Here is a 17,029-nt window from a genome sequence, read left to right on the forward strand (position 1 = left end):
TCTCCGTGGATGGGAACATGATTTCTGCTTTTCTCGAAAGGCCTTGGTCATGGGCTGGCTACTTAAACAAGGAAGTGACCATACTGGGCTTCAACTTTGCCTTTTGATTGCTCCTGCATTAGCCCACTGGCTCCCCACCCAGTCTCCACCAAGGAGACATTCCCGACCCTCAGACAAGTCCTTGCACCTCTACGAGGTTCATGATTCTGTCTGTCCCATTTGGGGTACCCAGGCCTCTTGGGATCTGTAAAGTAATAAATTAGGTTCCTGGATTGTTTCCAGTATTTTGAAATGTCAAAGAGAAACTGTGTCAGAGCTCCTATGGCCAATGCCCAACAACCCGCTTCGTTTGGAATGACTCAGTTTAGACCTGGCTATGAACCCTGCTCTGGGTGACCTTGATCCTCTGTAGAAGGAGGGGAGAGTATTCTTTAACAGGACTGGGGACACTCTACCTTCCCGGGGACCTCAGGGACCCAATGGCACAGGAATACGCGCCCCGCGAAGCCATCTCTGCCGGGAACCCTCTCAATGCCCCGGGGCGTCTCCCACGCTAGCAAAGCTGGAGCTGAGGACCTTGCACTTTCACTAGCCTTAAAGGGACTCCGGGGAACGAGGTCCCGCCCCGCCCGCCCCAACTCCTACCAGCTACTACGCTAGGCCCCGCCCCTCACCGCCTACCCCTTCCGGGCCGCAATTCTCCCGCAGATCCCCTCCCCTTTCACGCGCGTCGCCCTATCCGAGGCCGCGCCCGGCCTGGAGTCCCCGCCCCCGTCCCTACCAAGCCCCTCCCCCGTGCCCCGGACCAGCCGGCTCGCTCCGGCTTGCTCCGGTCCGGGGCCGCCCCCGCCCCGCTCCTGCCCCGCCCCTGCCGGCTGGGGTTTCCGAGCCGCTTGCACTGCGATTCCCGCACCTCTGGGAACATGGCGCTGCGAGCGGTGCGGAGCGTGCGGGCTGTGGCCTGCAGTCTGCGCGTCGCCTCCGCGCCCGCCGTACCCTGCCTGCCGCGGCCCTGGGGGCTGAGGGCGGGCGCCGTCCGGACACTGCGCACGGGCTCCGCTCTGCTCTCCGGTAAGCGCGGGCGGGCACGTGGGGGAGAGCCGGGCTGCTTGGGGCGACGGGGCTGGGCGCCTCCCTCCCTGGGTCGCTGCTTACCTCGAGTCCCCAGTGGTGACCACCCGGGTCAGGCGAGGCGACCCCTGCCCACGCTTCTTTCTACTGCTGGGATCCCTAGTTGCGTGGCCGACACCGCAGCCTTTGTCCTGCGGGCTGGGGAGCCAGGAGGAGGAAGCCTGGAGTACACGCGCGACTGCCAAGTGCGAGCTCGTTCCACGGGAGCGCCGGCCGCTCGCTGCTGGAGAACCATGCAAGCGTCGCTAAGCTCCTTCGCGACCTTAGGTTATCTCGCGTATGTGTGCATCGTGGGCCCTAAAATTGGAGACATGGTAGGCTTTAGTTTGCTACATGGACTGTCACTGAGAACTCCGAAGTAAAATTAAAGAGCGCTTAATGAAATTAAAGCACTGGAGCTAGATTTTTACTAGCAAAAGTGAGCATACCTTTGAAGACTTGGCTATTTCCTAAAAACAGTGAGATAAAGTCTTTGGGACTCTTACATTCTGCTAAAACCTATATTAAGTCATGGATGTGTTGGGACAGAAATGAGGCCTCACACGGACATGCAATTGAAATAACTGAGGGCCCTGCCCATAAATGTCTTGGTCATCGTGCTACTATACATCAGCACAATTACCGCAGCAGAAAAAGTTTTCTTACTGCGTGCACAAATGCTTGAGATGCTAATGCACCTCCAAGAACTCAGGCTTCTTTTTTAGGGGTGATGGCTGTTGTCCCGTTAAGTTCACTGTTTTAGAAACCTGTTTGGAAATGGAAGACTTGATAACATTTATTCCAGTCTGAAACATAAAGATGCTTCTCTTTCGTTGCTAATATATTCCTTTAGTTCTGTTGGTGACACATATCAGTAATTACCAATCTGAATACAAAGGGGAAAGCATATCTCAGAGAAGAAATGAATTTCAAGTCTGGTGGGGTTTTGTTTGTTTGTTTGTTTGGTTATTCAGTGTGACGCTTACTGCTGGCTTTTTGCAGTTTCCAGTTAGCTAGTTAAATATTGTCCAAAATATCAATAACCCATGATCTGGTTGAACACCAAGGTTTTTAAGAACAGAGAGACCCAAGTTCCAATTTTGATCCTGCCTCTTACTAGCTCTGTGATCTTGGGCAGAGTCACTTAACTTCTGAGTCTGTTCCCCTCATCAGAAAAATGTAAATGATAATACCTCTACCAGGCAGAGTTGTCGGGAGGATGAAATGAAATAATGTAACCGCTGTACATGTAGCCTGACACATAGTTAGTACTTGGTAAATGTTACTCGTTATTAAATATTATAGAATCAAGTAGGTAAAAATTGGCCAATATTTGTTATCTGGCTAGTGACTTTGGAACAGACACTTTTTTTTAGTAAGTTAGTAAGCTCCATGCTCCACGTGTGGCTTGAACTCATGACCCTGAGATCAAGTCACATGCTCCACCTACTGAGCCAGCCAGGTGCCCCTTGACTTGTGACTTTGAAAGGAGGAAAATGCAGACTTTTCATAAATTACTGAAACGCCTCATTTTGAGGCCAAAAATGTTCTTAAAGGCTCAGTAAGAAAGTAATTTTTACCTAATCTGTCCACTTTTTTCCTATTAGGCTGAGGGTTAAAGGAGAATTAAACTAATCATTGTCTTTAGCCTAAACAGCTTGGCCTTGTAAAAAGTCTCCCGGACTTTGAAATTAAGTGGACTTAACATGTATTTACCTTACTAATGTTGCTGTCTTTCCTCTAAATTTATGGTTCTTCAATTGTTAAACTGAGTGTATGTGAGCAGCCTTACTCCTAAGATTATCTTTACAATTAGGCAAGATGCCAAGGCCAAAATTGAGACAGTAGTCTCAGAGAAGTCATATTTATTATTTCATAATTTGTATTGTAACCGGCCAGTTCTAGAGTTGTAACAGAGTGATAGGGAGAATTGAGTGTAGCCAAATATGTATATAGATATTTTGCTCAGAATCTACTTAACTAAAACTAAAGAATTACTTCACTCCTTAAACTTCTGAGTGCTTACTGTTTGGTAAGCTCTGTGTTGGAACTGGGAATACAAATGAAAATGAGATAATGAGATAAACCATGCTCTTGCTTGCTTTGTACTTCATCTCCTTGCTGGGGAGAGTGGACAAAAGGGTATATGTGTAGTTCCTTAAGTGCTGTGTATTGTAGGGTCAGGATCCGGAGAGAGTGGTGCAGAGTGCTGTGGGAGCCAGTTGGATGGCCTAGGAACTTTGGAGGGCTACAGAAGGCTTCTGGCAGGAAAGAAATTCGAACTTGTAGTAGTCAAGAAAAGGCAGTGGGGGAGAGAGTTGCAGTCAGAACACCAAGTTAGAAACTTTACGGAAAGATCAGATTGACCTGAAGCATTTAGTTATTTGAAGTGGAATGAAGCAAAGCAAGTTCCTTTGTGACAGATTTTACAACTTCTTACAGTGAAGAATATGAAATTAAAGTTTTTTAATGATTAAGGGAAAAGAAAGCAGTAAGTTACATTCTGCTGTGTATCAGAGCTGTGTAATCAAAGCATTTTAATGCTGTTTTAAGTACAACTATCTTGTGGGTAAGGGGTAAGAGTGAACCAGAAAGGCTTACTCAAAAACAGCATGTGAATTGATGAACCATTGTCCTATTAACTTCTGAGGCATTGTTTTTGGAAAAATATTTGGCCTCAGGGGGGTGGGAGGATGGGTTAGCCTGGTGATGGGTATTGAGGAGGGCACGTTCTGCATGGAGCACTGGGTGTTATGCACAAACAATGAATCATGGAACACTATATCTAAAACTAATGATGTAATGTATGGGGATTAACATAACAATAAAAAATTTAAAAAAAAGAAAAAAAATATTTGGCCTCAGAATGTGATAACATAATATTATGTTAGCATTATGCTTTTTAAAAAATTTATTCTTTAAAGCAAGTACTACTAACATTAAATTCTAAATAGCTTTTTTCACATGTCTTGAACTTTGGTCAGTCTTTTTTCCAGGAATCCTTGAATAGTTCGGCCATGTCTTTGAAGAAAAGAAGCTCAGAAAGCCAAAGGCTAACCTGTCCATTGAATGTTGAGCAGAACTTGACTTTCCACCAGTTAATGCCTTAGCTCTGAGGTGACTGTTGAGTTCTGATCTTATAGTTTGTTTCTTTAAATGATAGTAGCCACTTTCTTCAAGGGCAGGCTTGAATTCAATGAAAATGGAATTTTAAGAAGTTAGTCAAGTTATAATTGTTGCAGATCACTTTCATTCATGTAAGATTCCACTTTATAACCAAGATGCAGTGAAGCCCTCTTAGGTCAACTCTACCTAAAGAGGCACATTTTTTTTTTCTTCAGGTTAAATCATTTATAAGCATTATGAGCATTTATGCTCCCTCACGCCAAGCTACAGAGGGACAGACTACCTTCTGTAAGACAGACCAGTAATAGATGAGTATACATTTTGAAGTACGCTCCAAAATAGTTTGTATGTGTAATTTAGACTAATGTTGGAATAACCAAATCTCCAAAAGATGCACAAGGTGTTATTCACATCAAGCCATCTTTGCCTAAATGATACTACTCTTGAGAAGATGTTCCGTCTTTTCATGTGATCTGGTTTCTCCTGGGCAGTGTATTATTGAAACGCAGTGTTAAGTTAAACACAAATACTGGGAAAGTCTTGCCTTTTGACAGTATTGATATGAAAAGTGCTTTTTAAGAAGTGATACCACTGCTTTTCTGAAATACTGGTCTTCTATTTTAGTGCGTAAATTCACAGACAAACATGAATGGATAACAACAGAAAATGGTATTGGAACAGTGGGAATCAGCAATTTTGCACAGGTATTGGATTGTCTTGAAATACTTAAAACAGTGTGCTCTTGCCTAAATTGGATTGCTCTACCTTTCAAAGATTGTTTATTCTGCCCCTTATTATTTTGGGCCCTTTAAAGAACATCAATCAAGTAAACAAGTAAAATATAAATTCAGTTAGAGCAGTATATAGTGTTTTAAGAGATTATTAAAAGGTTAACACTTAGAAGTAAACATACCTTATTCAAGAAAGAAATGTTTCATATTTGGGCAGTTAAGGAAAAAATAAGAGCAAGCAGAAGGCATGGGAGTGTTGACAGTGTTTGTGGATACTGTGATATATGCACAACCCCAGGGGATAAAGAAGGAAAACCTAGACTGGCACAGATTAGACAAAGGCAAACCTTTTATGTAGCCAATCATTTTCTTTAATTTCGCTATTCCCACTGATCCCATAATGAGAAATTATTCAGAAGAAAATGAGAAGCCAAATAGCAAGTATGAGTCAGTGATTTTCAACTGGGGCTGTGTGGGGGGGGTGGGGCAGGAAGGGGAAACTGTTAACTGATAGGAGTATATACTAGTCTTCAGAAGTGTTGGAATCTCAGGTATTGAGCATCAATGACAATTGTTATCGTCACTGGCCTGTGTACATACTGAGGCCCAGTACAGGGTACTGTGTACAATACTGTACAAGTGTTGTCTTCACCTCCTGGAGTTTTATCTATGAGGGGAATCACCTACATGGAGAATGACACACAAAACATTATATGATGGATGACCTGCATAGTACAAGGGTTGTAACTCACCTGATGGAGAGCTCACTTCTTAACTTGGAATCAAGGTCTTCAGGGAGTACAAGGTATGAGGACTATGATTTACAGATCAGTGGGTAGGATTTCAGCAAATACAGCAGGGGAAATGGCCTAAGCGAAACTGCAAAGGTAGAAAAGCACAAGGTGTTTGTTCTCAGAGGAGCTAGTATATGGGGGGGATGAGGGGGATATGGTTTATGACAGGAGTCACTGCTGCTTGTGGGCTAGGCTAGCTGGTGGCCTGTTTTCTTACAGGTCTTGAGCTAAGAATGTTTTGCATTTTTCAAGAGTTGTAAGAAAAACTAAAGAATGTGGCCCCTGGAGTGTAAAATATGTACTATCTGAATTATAGAAGGTTAGTGTTTGACTTGTTTCTATTCACTAGGAGGTTTAATTTGATTTCTTAAAGGTTTGTGTTTTGTTTGTTTTAGGAAGCTCTGGGAGATGTTGTTTACTGTAGTCTGCCTGAAGTTGGGACAAAACTGAACAAACAAGGTATTTTTCTCATCTTGGTATATTATTCATGCCATAAGTTTTCTTTACCTTGAATAATAACTTTTTGCACCTAGGACCAGTTAGAGTGCTTTTTACTCAAGTAATAGAAAACTCACCTAAAAGATTAAAGTTGGGGTTTATTTTATCTCCCTCAAGGAGTCTGGAGATAGGTGGATACAGGGGATTGGCTTAGTGGCACAGTGAAGGATCATCAAGGACATGACCTCTTTTCATACTTTTTCTGCCTCAGTGTGTCAGAGGTCACAAAATGGCAGCAAAGCATCACTTTCTCAAATGGCCATATCCAAAAGTAGGATGAGAAGGTAAAATCTGTTTTTCTTTGGAGGCAGTAAAGAATCTGTTTTTCTAAGTATCTTTGACAATATTGGCCATGTTTTTTTTCTGCTTAAACTTTTCCCATCATTATTCTTGTTTGAACTTTTTCTGCTTCCTGGCTCTCATATAATATTAGGTCATATCCCTCTTTTTTGAAGGTCTTCATAGGAACCTTTTCCGATGCCATAATAAGATCCTGTTGTGATTAATAATCTTTATCTGTCCATTTTCCTGTGTTCTATACATCAGAGAACAGTTGTTCTTGTTTTCTCATGATGTTTTGTACCCACTTTGCTGCTCTCAAGCAAGTGATCCTGTTTCTGAACATCTCTTTACAGCAAGTGAGCAGCATGAACCTGCTTTCTATGCTTAAAAAACTTAGTTAACATAAATATCCCTAATGAATACTGTCTTTAAACTTTTCTGCTAAAGGCTTTTATAAAATTGATGAAAAATTTACATACACTGAATGCATGAAGTGTACAATCCAGTGAGTTTTGACAAACATAAACACTGTGTAAGCCTTGCCGATTAAAACCCTTCTCGAGACAACCTGTTCTCTGATTTCTGACACCATAGGTTAGTTTTGTCTATTATTTTAACTTCATTCAAAAGGAACCACACAGTTTTTATATTATGTCTGGCTTCTTTTGTCCAATATCATGATTTTGAGATTTATGTTGAGTGATCAATAGTTTATTATTTTTTTTATTGCTGAGTAGTGTACCATTATGTAACATTTTAATCTTTTCTCCTGTTGGATTTCTGTGTTGTTTCTAGTTTTTAGCTATTAGAAATAAAGCTACTATAAACTTTTTTGTTGAAGTCTTTTTTGTAGATGTCTTCATTTCTCTTGGGTATATATATATATGTGTGTATATGTGTATATATATACATATATATATGAGTGGAATTTGTGGCTTGTAGTGTAGTAGTTGTATGTTTAACTTTGTAAGAAATTGCCAAACAGGTTCCCAAAGTGGTTGTACCATTTTACATTCTTACCAGCAATATGAGAGAGTTCTAGGCACTGCAGATCTCGCTGTGAGATGACAAATTATTTTTGAGCACCCTTCCATGTGCTTTTTGCCACTCACATCTTTGTAGTCTCTAGTCAAGCCTTTACCTATTTATTTGTGTTGTCTTTTTACCATTGATTTTTAGGCATTCTATATATTCTAGGTACAAATCCTTTTTCAGATCTATATTTTGTGAAATTTTGTCATAGTTTGTTATTTTGTCTTTTCATTTTCTTAACTGTGTTTTTTTGATAAGCTTTTAATTTTTAACAAGTCCAAGTTATTAATGTTTTAATTTATGTATAGAACATTGCATCTTTTCTAAGAAATCTTTGTCTCCATGGTTCCCATCCTATATACCCTAGAGCTATGGGATATTTAAAATTTTCAATCTCTTTTGGACACCACACACTAATAGCTCAATAGAGTTAACAGTTATCCAATATTAGATCTGTGTTATCTTGGGTAATGTGTCTTTGAAGCAAATATTGCATGAAAGTAAGCAAGGATCATCAATAAGACAGTGTGGTGTTCAGTCTGATTCCCTGATAGAGAACTTGTATAGTCTGCAACAGACACACATTATCAGTAAATACTTGTAGTTAACAATGAAAAATATGTTACTAAGATACTTAGGGCACTATGAACCAAGAAAGTTTGAGCAACTCTGGCCTATACCAAGTTTGCAAAGGTACTCTCCGTGTTTTCTTCTTGAAATTTTACATAGTTTTTGCTTCCATTTTCAGGCATTATTAAATTCACTGATTCTTAACAGTTTTATAGATTCCTTTGAATCTTCTATGTAAACAATAATGTAATCTGTAAATAAAGAACTTTTATTTCTTTTCAATCTTTACGCATTTTCTTTCTTTTTCTTGCCATATTGCACGGCCCTGAGCCCTCAGTATAATGTTTTATAGAAGCAGTGAGGTAGACATCATTGCCTTGGCCTTATTCCTTATCTTGAGAATGCATTAAGATTTCATCATTTAGGCATGATAGTTAGCTGGGGGTTTTTGACAGAATCTCATTATCAGATGAGGAGGTTCCTTTCCATCTAGTTTGCTGATAGTTTTTATCATTTATAGATGTTGAATTTTGTCACATTTGTTTTATCCATCTTACCGACATGATCATAAGGGTTTTCTCCTTTATTCTGTTAATGTGGTGAATAAGGTTATTTTTAAATATTTAACCAGATTTGCATTCCTGGTAGTTATGATGCAAAAATTACCTTTAAAAATATACTGTGGGATTTGATTTGCTAATTAATCATTTTTGTATTAATATTCATTATAGATATTGGTCTTTTATAATGGCTTTGTCAAATTTTGGAATTAGTTATATTGACCTCCTGGTTTTGATTGTTTTTAAGATTTTTATATATTTATTGCCAGAGTGAGAGAGAGCACAAGCAGGGGGGTAGCATCAGACAGAGGGAGAAGCAAGCTCCCTGCAGAGCAAGGAGCCTGATCTGGGACTCAATCCCAGGACCCTGGGATCATGACACTTAACCAACTGAGCCACCTAGGCACCCCTGTATTGGCCTCTTAGACTAAGTTTGGAAATGTTCTCACCTTCTCTCTTTTTCTGAAAGAATGTGCAAGATTGGTATTATTTCTTCCTTAAGTGTTTGATAGAATTAGTTAAATCTTAAGTTAGATGATTTCTTTCTGGGAAGGTTTTTGATACAAATTTAATTTCTTTAATAGATATAAGGCTGTTCATATTTTCTACATTATCTTTGATTTTGTTATGTTTTGGGGGGAATTTTTCCATGTTGTCAAATTCATCAGTAAAGATGTGGTAATTTGTGTGTTTTCTCTCTTTTTTTATCAGTCTTGTTAGCTATTTATCATACTAATCCTGAAAGAAGCAAATTTTTACCGTTAATTTTTTTATACTCCATTTATTTCATGCTCCTAGCTTTGTTTTCTTCCTTCAAATTAGACTTAATTTCTCTATCTAATTTTTCCTTGGTAGAAAATTGGGGCTTTGTTTTAGTAAGTACTTTGTTACTCATACTATAAAACGCTGTCTCCCTTGTGATGGGTAGCAGCTAAAATCTAAGTTTAATTCTTTTAGCCTTAGCTGAGACACCAGCTGTGCATGCATGGCTCAGGCATCATTCAGAGACCTGGACAGAGTTTATACACAGGATTTGGGGCTCTTCCATTTAGTCTCTCTCCTTGGGCTTTCCCACCTCACTTTCCAGTAGTTATGGTGGCCTCAACTTGTCTTCTGGTCCCTTATGCCAATTAAGACTGAGATTTTCTCTCAGAATTTTGGCTGCCCCAAATGGCAAAGATTGGTGCTGTCTTCAGGCCAAAAGCCATTTTTTAAAAAAATCACTACTGTCCCTTCTTTCAAGTGTTGTCTCCTTTCCATGAACTGACTGCTATTGTTTATTTTCTAGTGTCTCTAGAATCCAGGTCATTGATTTTTAAGATGTTCTTTGTAAATGAGACCTAAAGATAATTGCCTTCTAAGCACTATTTTAGCTATATCCCACAAATTCGGGTATATTGTATTCTCAGTATCATTCAGTTCAGATCACTCAGTGTTGTCCCAGAGGTGACCAAGGCTCTGTTAATTTTTCAGTCTTTTATTTCAGTTAAAAGACTGAAATATGGTTAATTTCACGTGCTCTTTGTTCACATTCACTGACCCTTCTGCTGTTACTGCCATCCAGTGAATTTTATTTTAGATATTATACTTTCCAGTTCTAGAATGTCCGTTTTTAAAATTTCAGTTTCTTTGCAGGTATTCCCCCATGTGTTCACGCATGATGATCTTTTTAAAAATCTGAACAAATTTGTAATAGTTACTTTTAGGTTCTCTGCTTATTCCAGTATGTGGGTCTATGGGTCCTTTTGGCATCTGTTGACTACTTTTTCTCTTGACCATGGCTCCCTTTCTTTATAGGATTTCAACCCTCAGTTTCCAGCTACCTTGGCAGGCCCACGTTCCATCCTCTGACCTCTCAAGCAAATAAGACTGGTTTTCTCTGTGTTCTAGTGAAACTGTGTGCTTTGAATGGGGCAGTGTTGTCAGTACAAATTATATAAATGAAGATCTCACCCAGTTTGGGCCCCTTTTAAGGATTGACTCCTCCTTTGGTCACCCTTCAGAGCCTTCATATAATTGTTTTTTGTTTTGTTCAGAGTTTATAATTGTTATCTGCAGGAAGGCCGGTCTGATGAGGTACTTCATCATTACTGGAATCTCCTAAAATTTCATTTTCATTGAGTTTTACTGGGTTTAAGTACATCTGGTATTCAGATACATCACCATTTGTTGACTCCGTCTAAAAACAGGTCCACTTAATTGAGGATATTTATACCCTTCTCACAGGATATGAGCATGACGAAACTGATTTTTTTTTTTTTTTTAGTTAAAGATATTTAGAATGCTTTGGGGCACCTGGGTGGCTCACTCAGTTAAGTATCTGCCTTTGGCTCAGGTCATGATCCCAGGGTCCTGGGATCAAGCCCCGTGTCAGGCTCCCTGCTCAGCGGAGAGTCAGCTTCTCCTTCTCCCTGCCTGTGCTCTTCTTGCTGTCTCTCTCTCAAATAAGTAAAATCTTTAAAGATATTTAGAATGTTTTATCATGCCTGTATTAAAGGTGACCACTTACCCGTATTTTATATTTTCAGGTCATTGACTTTTGATATTTAATATTTTAATTTTCTCAATTTAGATGAGTTTGGTGCTTTGGAAAGTGTGAAAGCTGCCAGTGAACTCTATTCTCCTCTATCAGGAGAAGTAACTGAAATTAATGAAGCTCTTGCAGAAAATCCAGGACTTGTCAACAAATCTTGTTATGAAGATGGTAAGTTGTTGCTAGAAATTTTTTCAAAGGATTATTGCTGCAGTTAACATTTTAGAGTTTAAAGCAAGCTTTAGCAGATTGGAACTTCTTCTTTTTGGACTTTTTTTTTTAAGATTTTATTTATTTGACAGAGAGAGACACAGAGAGAGAGGGAACACCAGCAGGGGGAGTGGGAGAGGGAGAAGCAGGCTTCCCGCTGAGCAGGGAGCCCGATGTGGGGCTCCATCCCAGGACCCTGGGATCATGACCGGAGCCGAAGGCAGACGCTTAAAGACTGAGCCACCCAGGCGCCCCTCTTTTTGTACTTTTTGATACGAAATAGGGATGTTTTGCTTTAAAAAAGGGAAACAGATTAGCTGAATATATAAGGTTAGCTTTAAGATCTCTGTCAATAAAAGCATTGCCTTCTTTTACAGAGTTCTTAGTATTACAGGTATAGACTTTTTATGAACACTTTCAAAGTATTTACCTCTTCAGACATAAAGGTGGTAATAGAATAATGCGTATTGCATCAGTTTTGTCACATTTTCATCTTCTTAATAACCCAGTGAAGTATGGTAGCAGCAGTTTTCTCCATTTTGTACATGAATTGCAAAATTAAGATTAGCTTGTAGTTCTCTGTTGCCTGTCACCTAGCCCTTCTAACTCTAGTAGTGCTTTCTGCTCCCTCCTCCCCTTCACCTCAGCAGTTACAGTGTTGGTGTTCCTTCTGTTAAAGAAAGATATCCCTGGTCTTGTATATTTGGATCCCTCAATGTTGTTGATGGTTGTGAAACTTGAGGTTTTTTGTTGTTTTTAATTTTTAAAAATTTAATTCTAGTATTGTTTTTTTTTTTAAAGATTTTATTTATTTATTTGAGAGAGAGAATGAGATAGAGAGAGCATGAGAGGGGGGAGGGTCAGAGGGAGAAGCAGACTCCCTGCTGAACAGGGAGCCCGATGCGGGACTCGATCCCGGGACTCCAGGATCATGACCTGAGCCGAAGGCAGTCGCTCAACCAACTGAGCCACCCAGGCGCCCCTCTAGTATTGTTAACATATAATGTTTATATCGGTTTCAGGTGTACAATATCGTGATTCAGCAATTCTACACATTACTCATAGCTTATCATGACAAATGTACTCTTTAATCCCCATGCCATATTTCATCTATCCTTCCACCTACCTTGCCCTGATAATTATCAGTTTGTTCTCTATACTGAAGAGTCTTCTTTTTTTTTTTCCTTTGTTTGTTTTGTTTCATAAATTCCACATATGAGGGGTTTCTGGGTGGCTCAGTCAGTTAAGTATCCAACTCTTGACCTCAGCTCAGGTCTTGATTGGGGTCGTGAGTTCAAGCCCCATGCTGGGCTCCATGCTGGGTGTGCAGCCTACTTTAAAAACTTCCACATATGATTGAAATCCTGTGTTATTTGTCTTTCTCTGACTGACTTATTTTGCTTAACATTATACTCTCTAATGCCATCCATGTTGTTGCAAATGGCAAGATTTCATATTTTTCTTAATGGCTGAGTAATAATCCATTTTATACACATATATGCACATATATATACACCACATCTTCATCCATTCATCTGTTGATGGACACTTGGGCTGCTTCCATAGTTTGGCTATTTTAAATAATGCTTCAGTAAACATAGGGGTGCATACAACCTTTTGAATTAGTTTTTGTATTCTTTTTTTTTTTTTTAATTTAACTTTTTATTGTTATGTTAATCCCCGTACATTACATCATTAGTTTTAGATATAGTGTTCCATGATTCATTGTTTGTGCATAACACCCAGTGCTCCATGCAGAACGTGCCCTCCTCAATACCCATCACCAGGCTAACCCATCCTCCCAACCCCCTCCCCTCTAGAACCCTCAGTTTGTTTTTCAGAGTCCATTGTCTCTCATGGTTCTAGTTTTTGTATTCTTTGGATAAATACTCAGTAGTGCAATTACTGGATCATAGGGTAGCTCTACTTTTAAGTTTTTGGGACACCTCCATACTGTCTTCCAGTGGCTGCACCAGTTTGCATTCTCACCAACAGTGCACAAAGGTTTCTTTTTCTCCACATCCTAGTCAACATTTTTTGTTTTTTGTGTTTTTTTATTAGAGCCATTCTGACAGGTTTGAGGTTAAGAGTTCTTAATCCATTATAGTAGAATCTATTCTGGCTTTAATTCTTTTCAATTGTGATATGCAAGGATATTAACTGAATTCTTAAGGCTAAAATATAAAGCTCCTTGAACAAATAATGAGTGATTTATGTAAAGAATACTAGATCAATTTAAAAAGGTAATTTGGAATATGATACTTTTTTTCGGTTGCAGGTTGGCTGATCAAGATAGCACTCAGTAATCCTTCAGAACTGGATGAATTAATGAGTGAAGAAGCATATGAGAAATACATAAAATCTATTGAGGAGTGAAAATGGAACCCCTAAATAAACTAGTATGAAACAACTTAATCTAGCAAAGTTGTCTTAAATTAGTGGTACACAGAGATTTAAAATAGCAACTATTAGCAATACCAGTGGAGAAAGAAACTACTTGCAACAATGCTAATAGAAGAAAATACCCCTTAACTTTATAATGATTGCAGAACAACACAACATGCATCTGTTTTGCAACACCCTCTGATTTTTATGCTCCAGTTATAATATTCAGAATACTGAAATTATCTTTGGTTAAAAACTAGTTATAAAAATTATGTAATTCAAGGATGACATTGTTACCTTAAGCCTTAAGCTTACATCTATCCCTGGATGGGGGTCAAAATGCTTAAATAATCTTTCCATTGGAAATAACTGGCAGTAGAGAAAGGTTTGTTAGTTGTAATGTGTCAGATAAAGAACACTACTACCTTAATTTTGCAATATACTGCACTTGCTGGTGCTATTTTTATACAATGAAGCAACAGCCTTGCAGGAAGATAGTTTAATAAAACATTCAACTTCTTCATTATTCATGTTTTTTGTTTTAATATTTCATTTAGTGACTCTGCTAGTATTTGTGAAAATGCTAATTTTAACTTATGGAAAGTTATTTTTTTAAAAGGAAATTTAAGCCATAACAATGAAAGGTTCCAAGAAAATGTTTCCTTTTAGTCACAAATCTGGTTTTTCTTAAAGACCTAATTGCCTGATAGCATTAAGTACCATTTTTGGTCATCTTTAATATAATCAAAAAGAAAGCACTGACTTTGGTGGTTTTTGTTTTGTGTTGTTTTGTTTTGTTTTTTTTAATGCTGCTAGGTTAGAAGACAGAAGAGGAAAACAAGGAAAGGTAAAAGCTGGATAAGCACAACACATGGCATCCTTAAGAAAGTAAACCACATTCAGGTTTCCACTTTAATGGGAACAGAAATGGACATAGTGAAACTTTTTATGAGCTCGCACATTGACTTAGTGAATATTCTTCACAGCTTAAGCAAATTTACAGTGCCCAGTGGTGTTTTTAAGTAGCTAAATAGCGTATTTTCTAAGCCAAGTATAATATGCTGATATTTTGAAGGGGATATTATATATACACACAAAACTGTAAATATATATAAATACACACATACACATAGCAAAAGCAGACAAACCTCTATCATTTTTCCCAGTTAGTGCAGGAAAAGGGATGTATTCAAATACTACCACCTTCTGACGGTGAATAAACTGCAAATATGAAGACCTAGAGGAATTAGGTAGGTAAGTAACAAATCTTTCCTGCTCCTCAGGGGAAAATAACCATCCTTTAAGGGCCATGTCACTGCTGAAACATCTTTGCACCCTTATCAAGAAAGTATCCAAAATATTTTGGATGACTGTTTCCTTGTTTGTATATAATTATTAGTCAATTTTTAGTTATTAAAAATTAATTTACTCTGCTTTAGAAATAGAATGAGTAATAATTATATAGATTTACTCTTTTGTTTTGAAGTACTCTCATAAATTACCTTCTTTGATGATTAAAGCAATATCCAGAACTAGGTAGGACAGATCCATAAATACCACCATTTCACAGGAAAGAAAGGTAGTGGAGAGGGTAAGACACTTAAAAATCCATGGTTAGGATTTTCACATTTCCTGGTCCATTCTTTATCAGTTCCTTAGCTAGTATTACTATAAAAATACTTACATTGGAATAGGGGTGGTAGGGAGGGAGAATGAATGTTCTAAAGGGGGGAAGCAAGCAAAAATGGCAATTCCAGAGTGAAAGGACATCAGTGATTATAATCTGAAAGAGATGGGCAGTTTTTATTCTCCCATCCTTTCCCAAATACACACACTTGCTTTGTTAGGCTCCCTCTGAGCTTTTTCAAAGAGCTGAACAGTATGGCAACTTGCTCTTTTGCTATTTAGAATACAGAACCATTTCAACCCTTGTATTGTAGTGCTGCCAAAAATAACAGGTGTTGAATGGCCTTCCAAACAGTAAATCAACAGAGAATTTAATTTCTCTGACCTCAAAATTCCTTTTGAATGGTTTTGGTCTTAATAGAGCATTTTAATAAACGTTTTGAGTAATGCTTGCTAATAATTAAAACTCAGGAAATGGAACAGGTTACCCTAGAGGTATTACAAAAATCTTTTTATCACCTTAAAAATTTTATCACCTCCCCAAGTTTAAAGAAGTTGACAACATTAAGTTTTAAGAAAGAAACTAGTAGGGGCACCTGGGTGGCTCAGCTGGTTGAGCATCTGATTCTTGGTTTCAGCTGGGGTCATGATCTCAGGGTTCTGGGATCAGCCTGCATCAGGCTGTGACCTCAGCAGAGAGTCCGCTTGAAATTCTTCCTCTGCCCCTCCCCCTGCTTCTGTGTTCTCTCTAAAATAAATAAATCTTGGGGCGCCTGGGTGGCTCAGTCGTTAAGCATCTGCCTTCGGCTCAAGTCACGATCCCAGGGTCCTGGGATCGAGCCCCGCATCGGGCTCCCTGCTCCGTGGGGAGCCTGCTTCTCCTTCTCCCACTCCCCCTGCTTGTGTTCCCTCTCTCGCTATATCTCTCTGTCAGATAAATAAAATCTTTTTAAAAAAAATCTTTTTTAAAAATTATGCTAACTGTAACTGTCCTTATTACTGCTTAACAATCACTATTCTTTCAGACCCAATCACACATATGCTTTCCTCAGAAAGGGCCCTCACTTTACAAGGAGATTAAATTCTTTCTTCCCTGCAAATGGCTTTACTACTCACTATTTATCCCCATCAGTATTTTCCCTTTCTAGGCCAGATTTAGGTTCACAGAAAAGTTAAATAGAAAATACAGTTTTCATATATCTCTTGCCTCCATCTTTCTGTTTTTGAAACATTCCTTGGCCAATTCTAGGACCTTATTCTACTAGAGCTTCTGATACCTTGATTCAGTCTATAATTACAAAAACAGTTGTCCCTTAATGTTTCTCCTCAGTCATGCTATCAGGTTTTTACCTGCTAAACCTCAAAGTGATTACCACTAGCCCATTTAAAAGCAAAGTGTGCAGGCACAGTTACTGTAAAGGAAATTACTTACCATCTTCCAACTTTCCACATGTGCTTAATGAGAATATGCTTACAGTCAAGTTTAATTAAGAGTCATTTAGTAAAATACTTCGTTAAAATTTTTGGTATACTTCCCAGAAACAGAAAGTAGCTTTAATGAGTGGGTAACAA

The 17,029-nt window shown here is 38.8% G+C and overlaps 2 protein-coding genes across 2 annotated transcripts in view; one reads left to right on the plus strand and one right to left on the minus strand.

The window, feature by feature from the left end:
* The window catches only part of BCO1 (beta-carotene oxygenase 1), a 164,696-nt gene that overhangs the window by 145,707 nt on the left and 1,960 nt on the right, over positions 1–17,029 (minus strand). Inside the window, exon 2 of the mRNA XM_032389857.1 lies at positions 1,156–1,428. The gene's annotated coding sequence lies outside the window, so the exon portion shown is untranslated. The remainder of the gene's footprint in view (positions 1–1,155; positions 1,429–17,029) is intronic.
* GCSH (glycine cleavage system protein H) lies at positions 804–16,193 on the plus strand. Its single transcript, XM_032389862.1, has 5 exons — positions 804–1,071; positions 4,861–4,940; positions 6,157–6,220; positions 11,276–11,407; positions 13,725–16,193. Exons 1-5 carry the CDS (start codon positions 924–926, stop codon positions 13,820–13,822), a joined length of 522 nt encoding a protein of 173 aa, XP_032245753.1. The 5' UTR covers positions 804–923; the 3' UTR covers positions 13,823–16,193.

The sequence above is a fragment of the Phoca vitulina genome, unplaced genomic scaffold (genome assembly GCF_004348235.1).
Source record: "Phoca vitulina isolate PV1807 unplaced genomic scaffold, GSC_HSeal_1.0 scaffold56, whole genome shotgun sequence".
Lineage (NCBI taxonomy): Eukaryota > Metazoa > Chordata > Mammalia > Carnivora > Phocidae > Phoca > Phoca vitulina.

Coding starts and splice junctions, on each gene's coding strand:
- GCSH (XM_032389862.1), top strand. CDS start 924: ATGGCGCTGCGAGCGGTGCGGAGCGTGCGGGCTGTGGCCTGCAGTCTG. Junction 4,941..6,156: donor GAATCAGCAATTTTGCACAG/GTATTGGATTGT, acceptor TGTTTGTTTTAG/GAAGCTCTGGGAGATGTTGT. Junction 11,408..13,724: donor CAAATCTTGTTATGAAGATG/GTAAGTTGTTGC, acceptor TTTCGGTTGCAG/GTTGGCTGATCAAGATAGCA.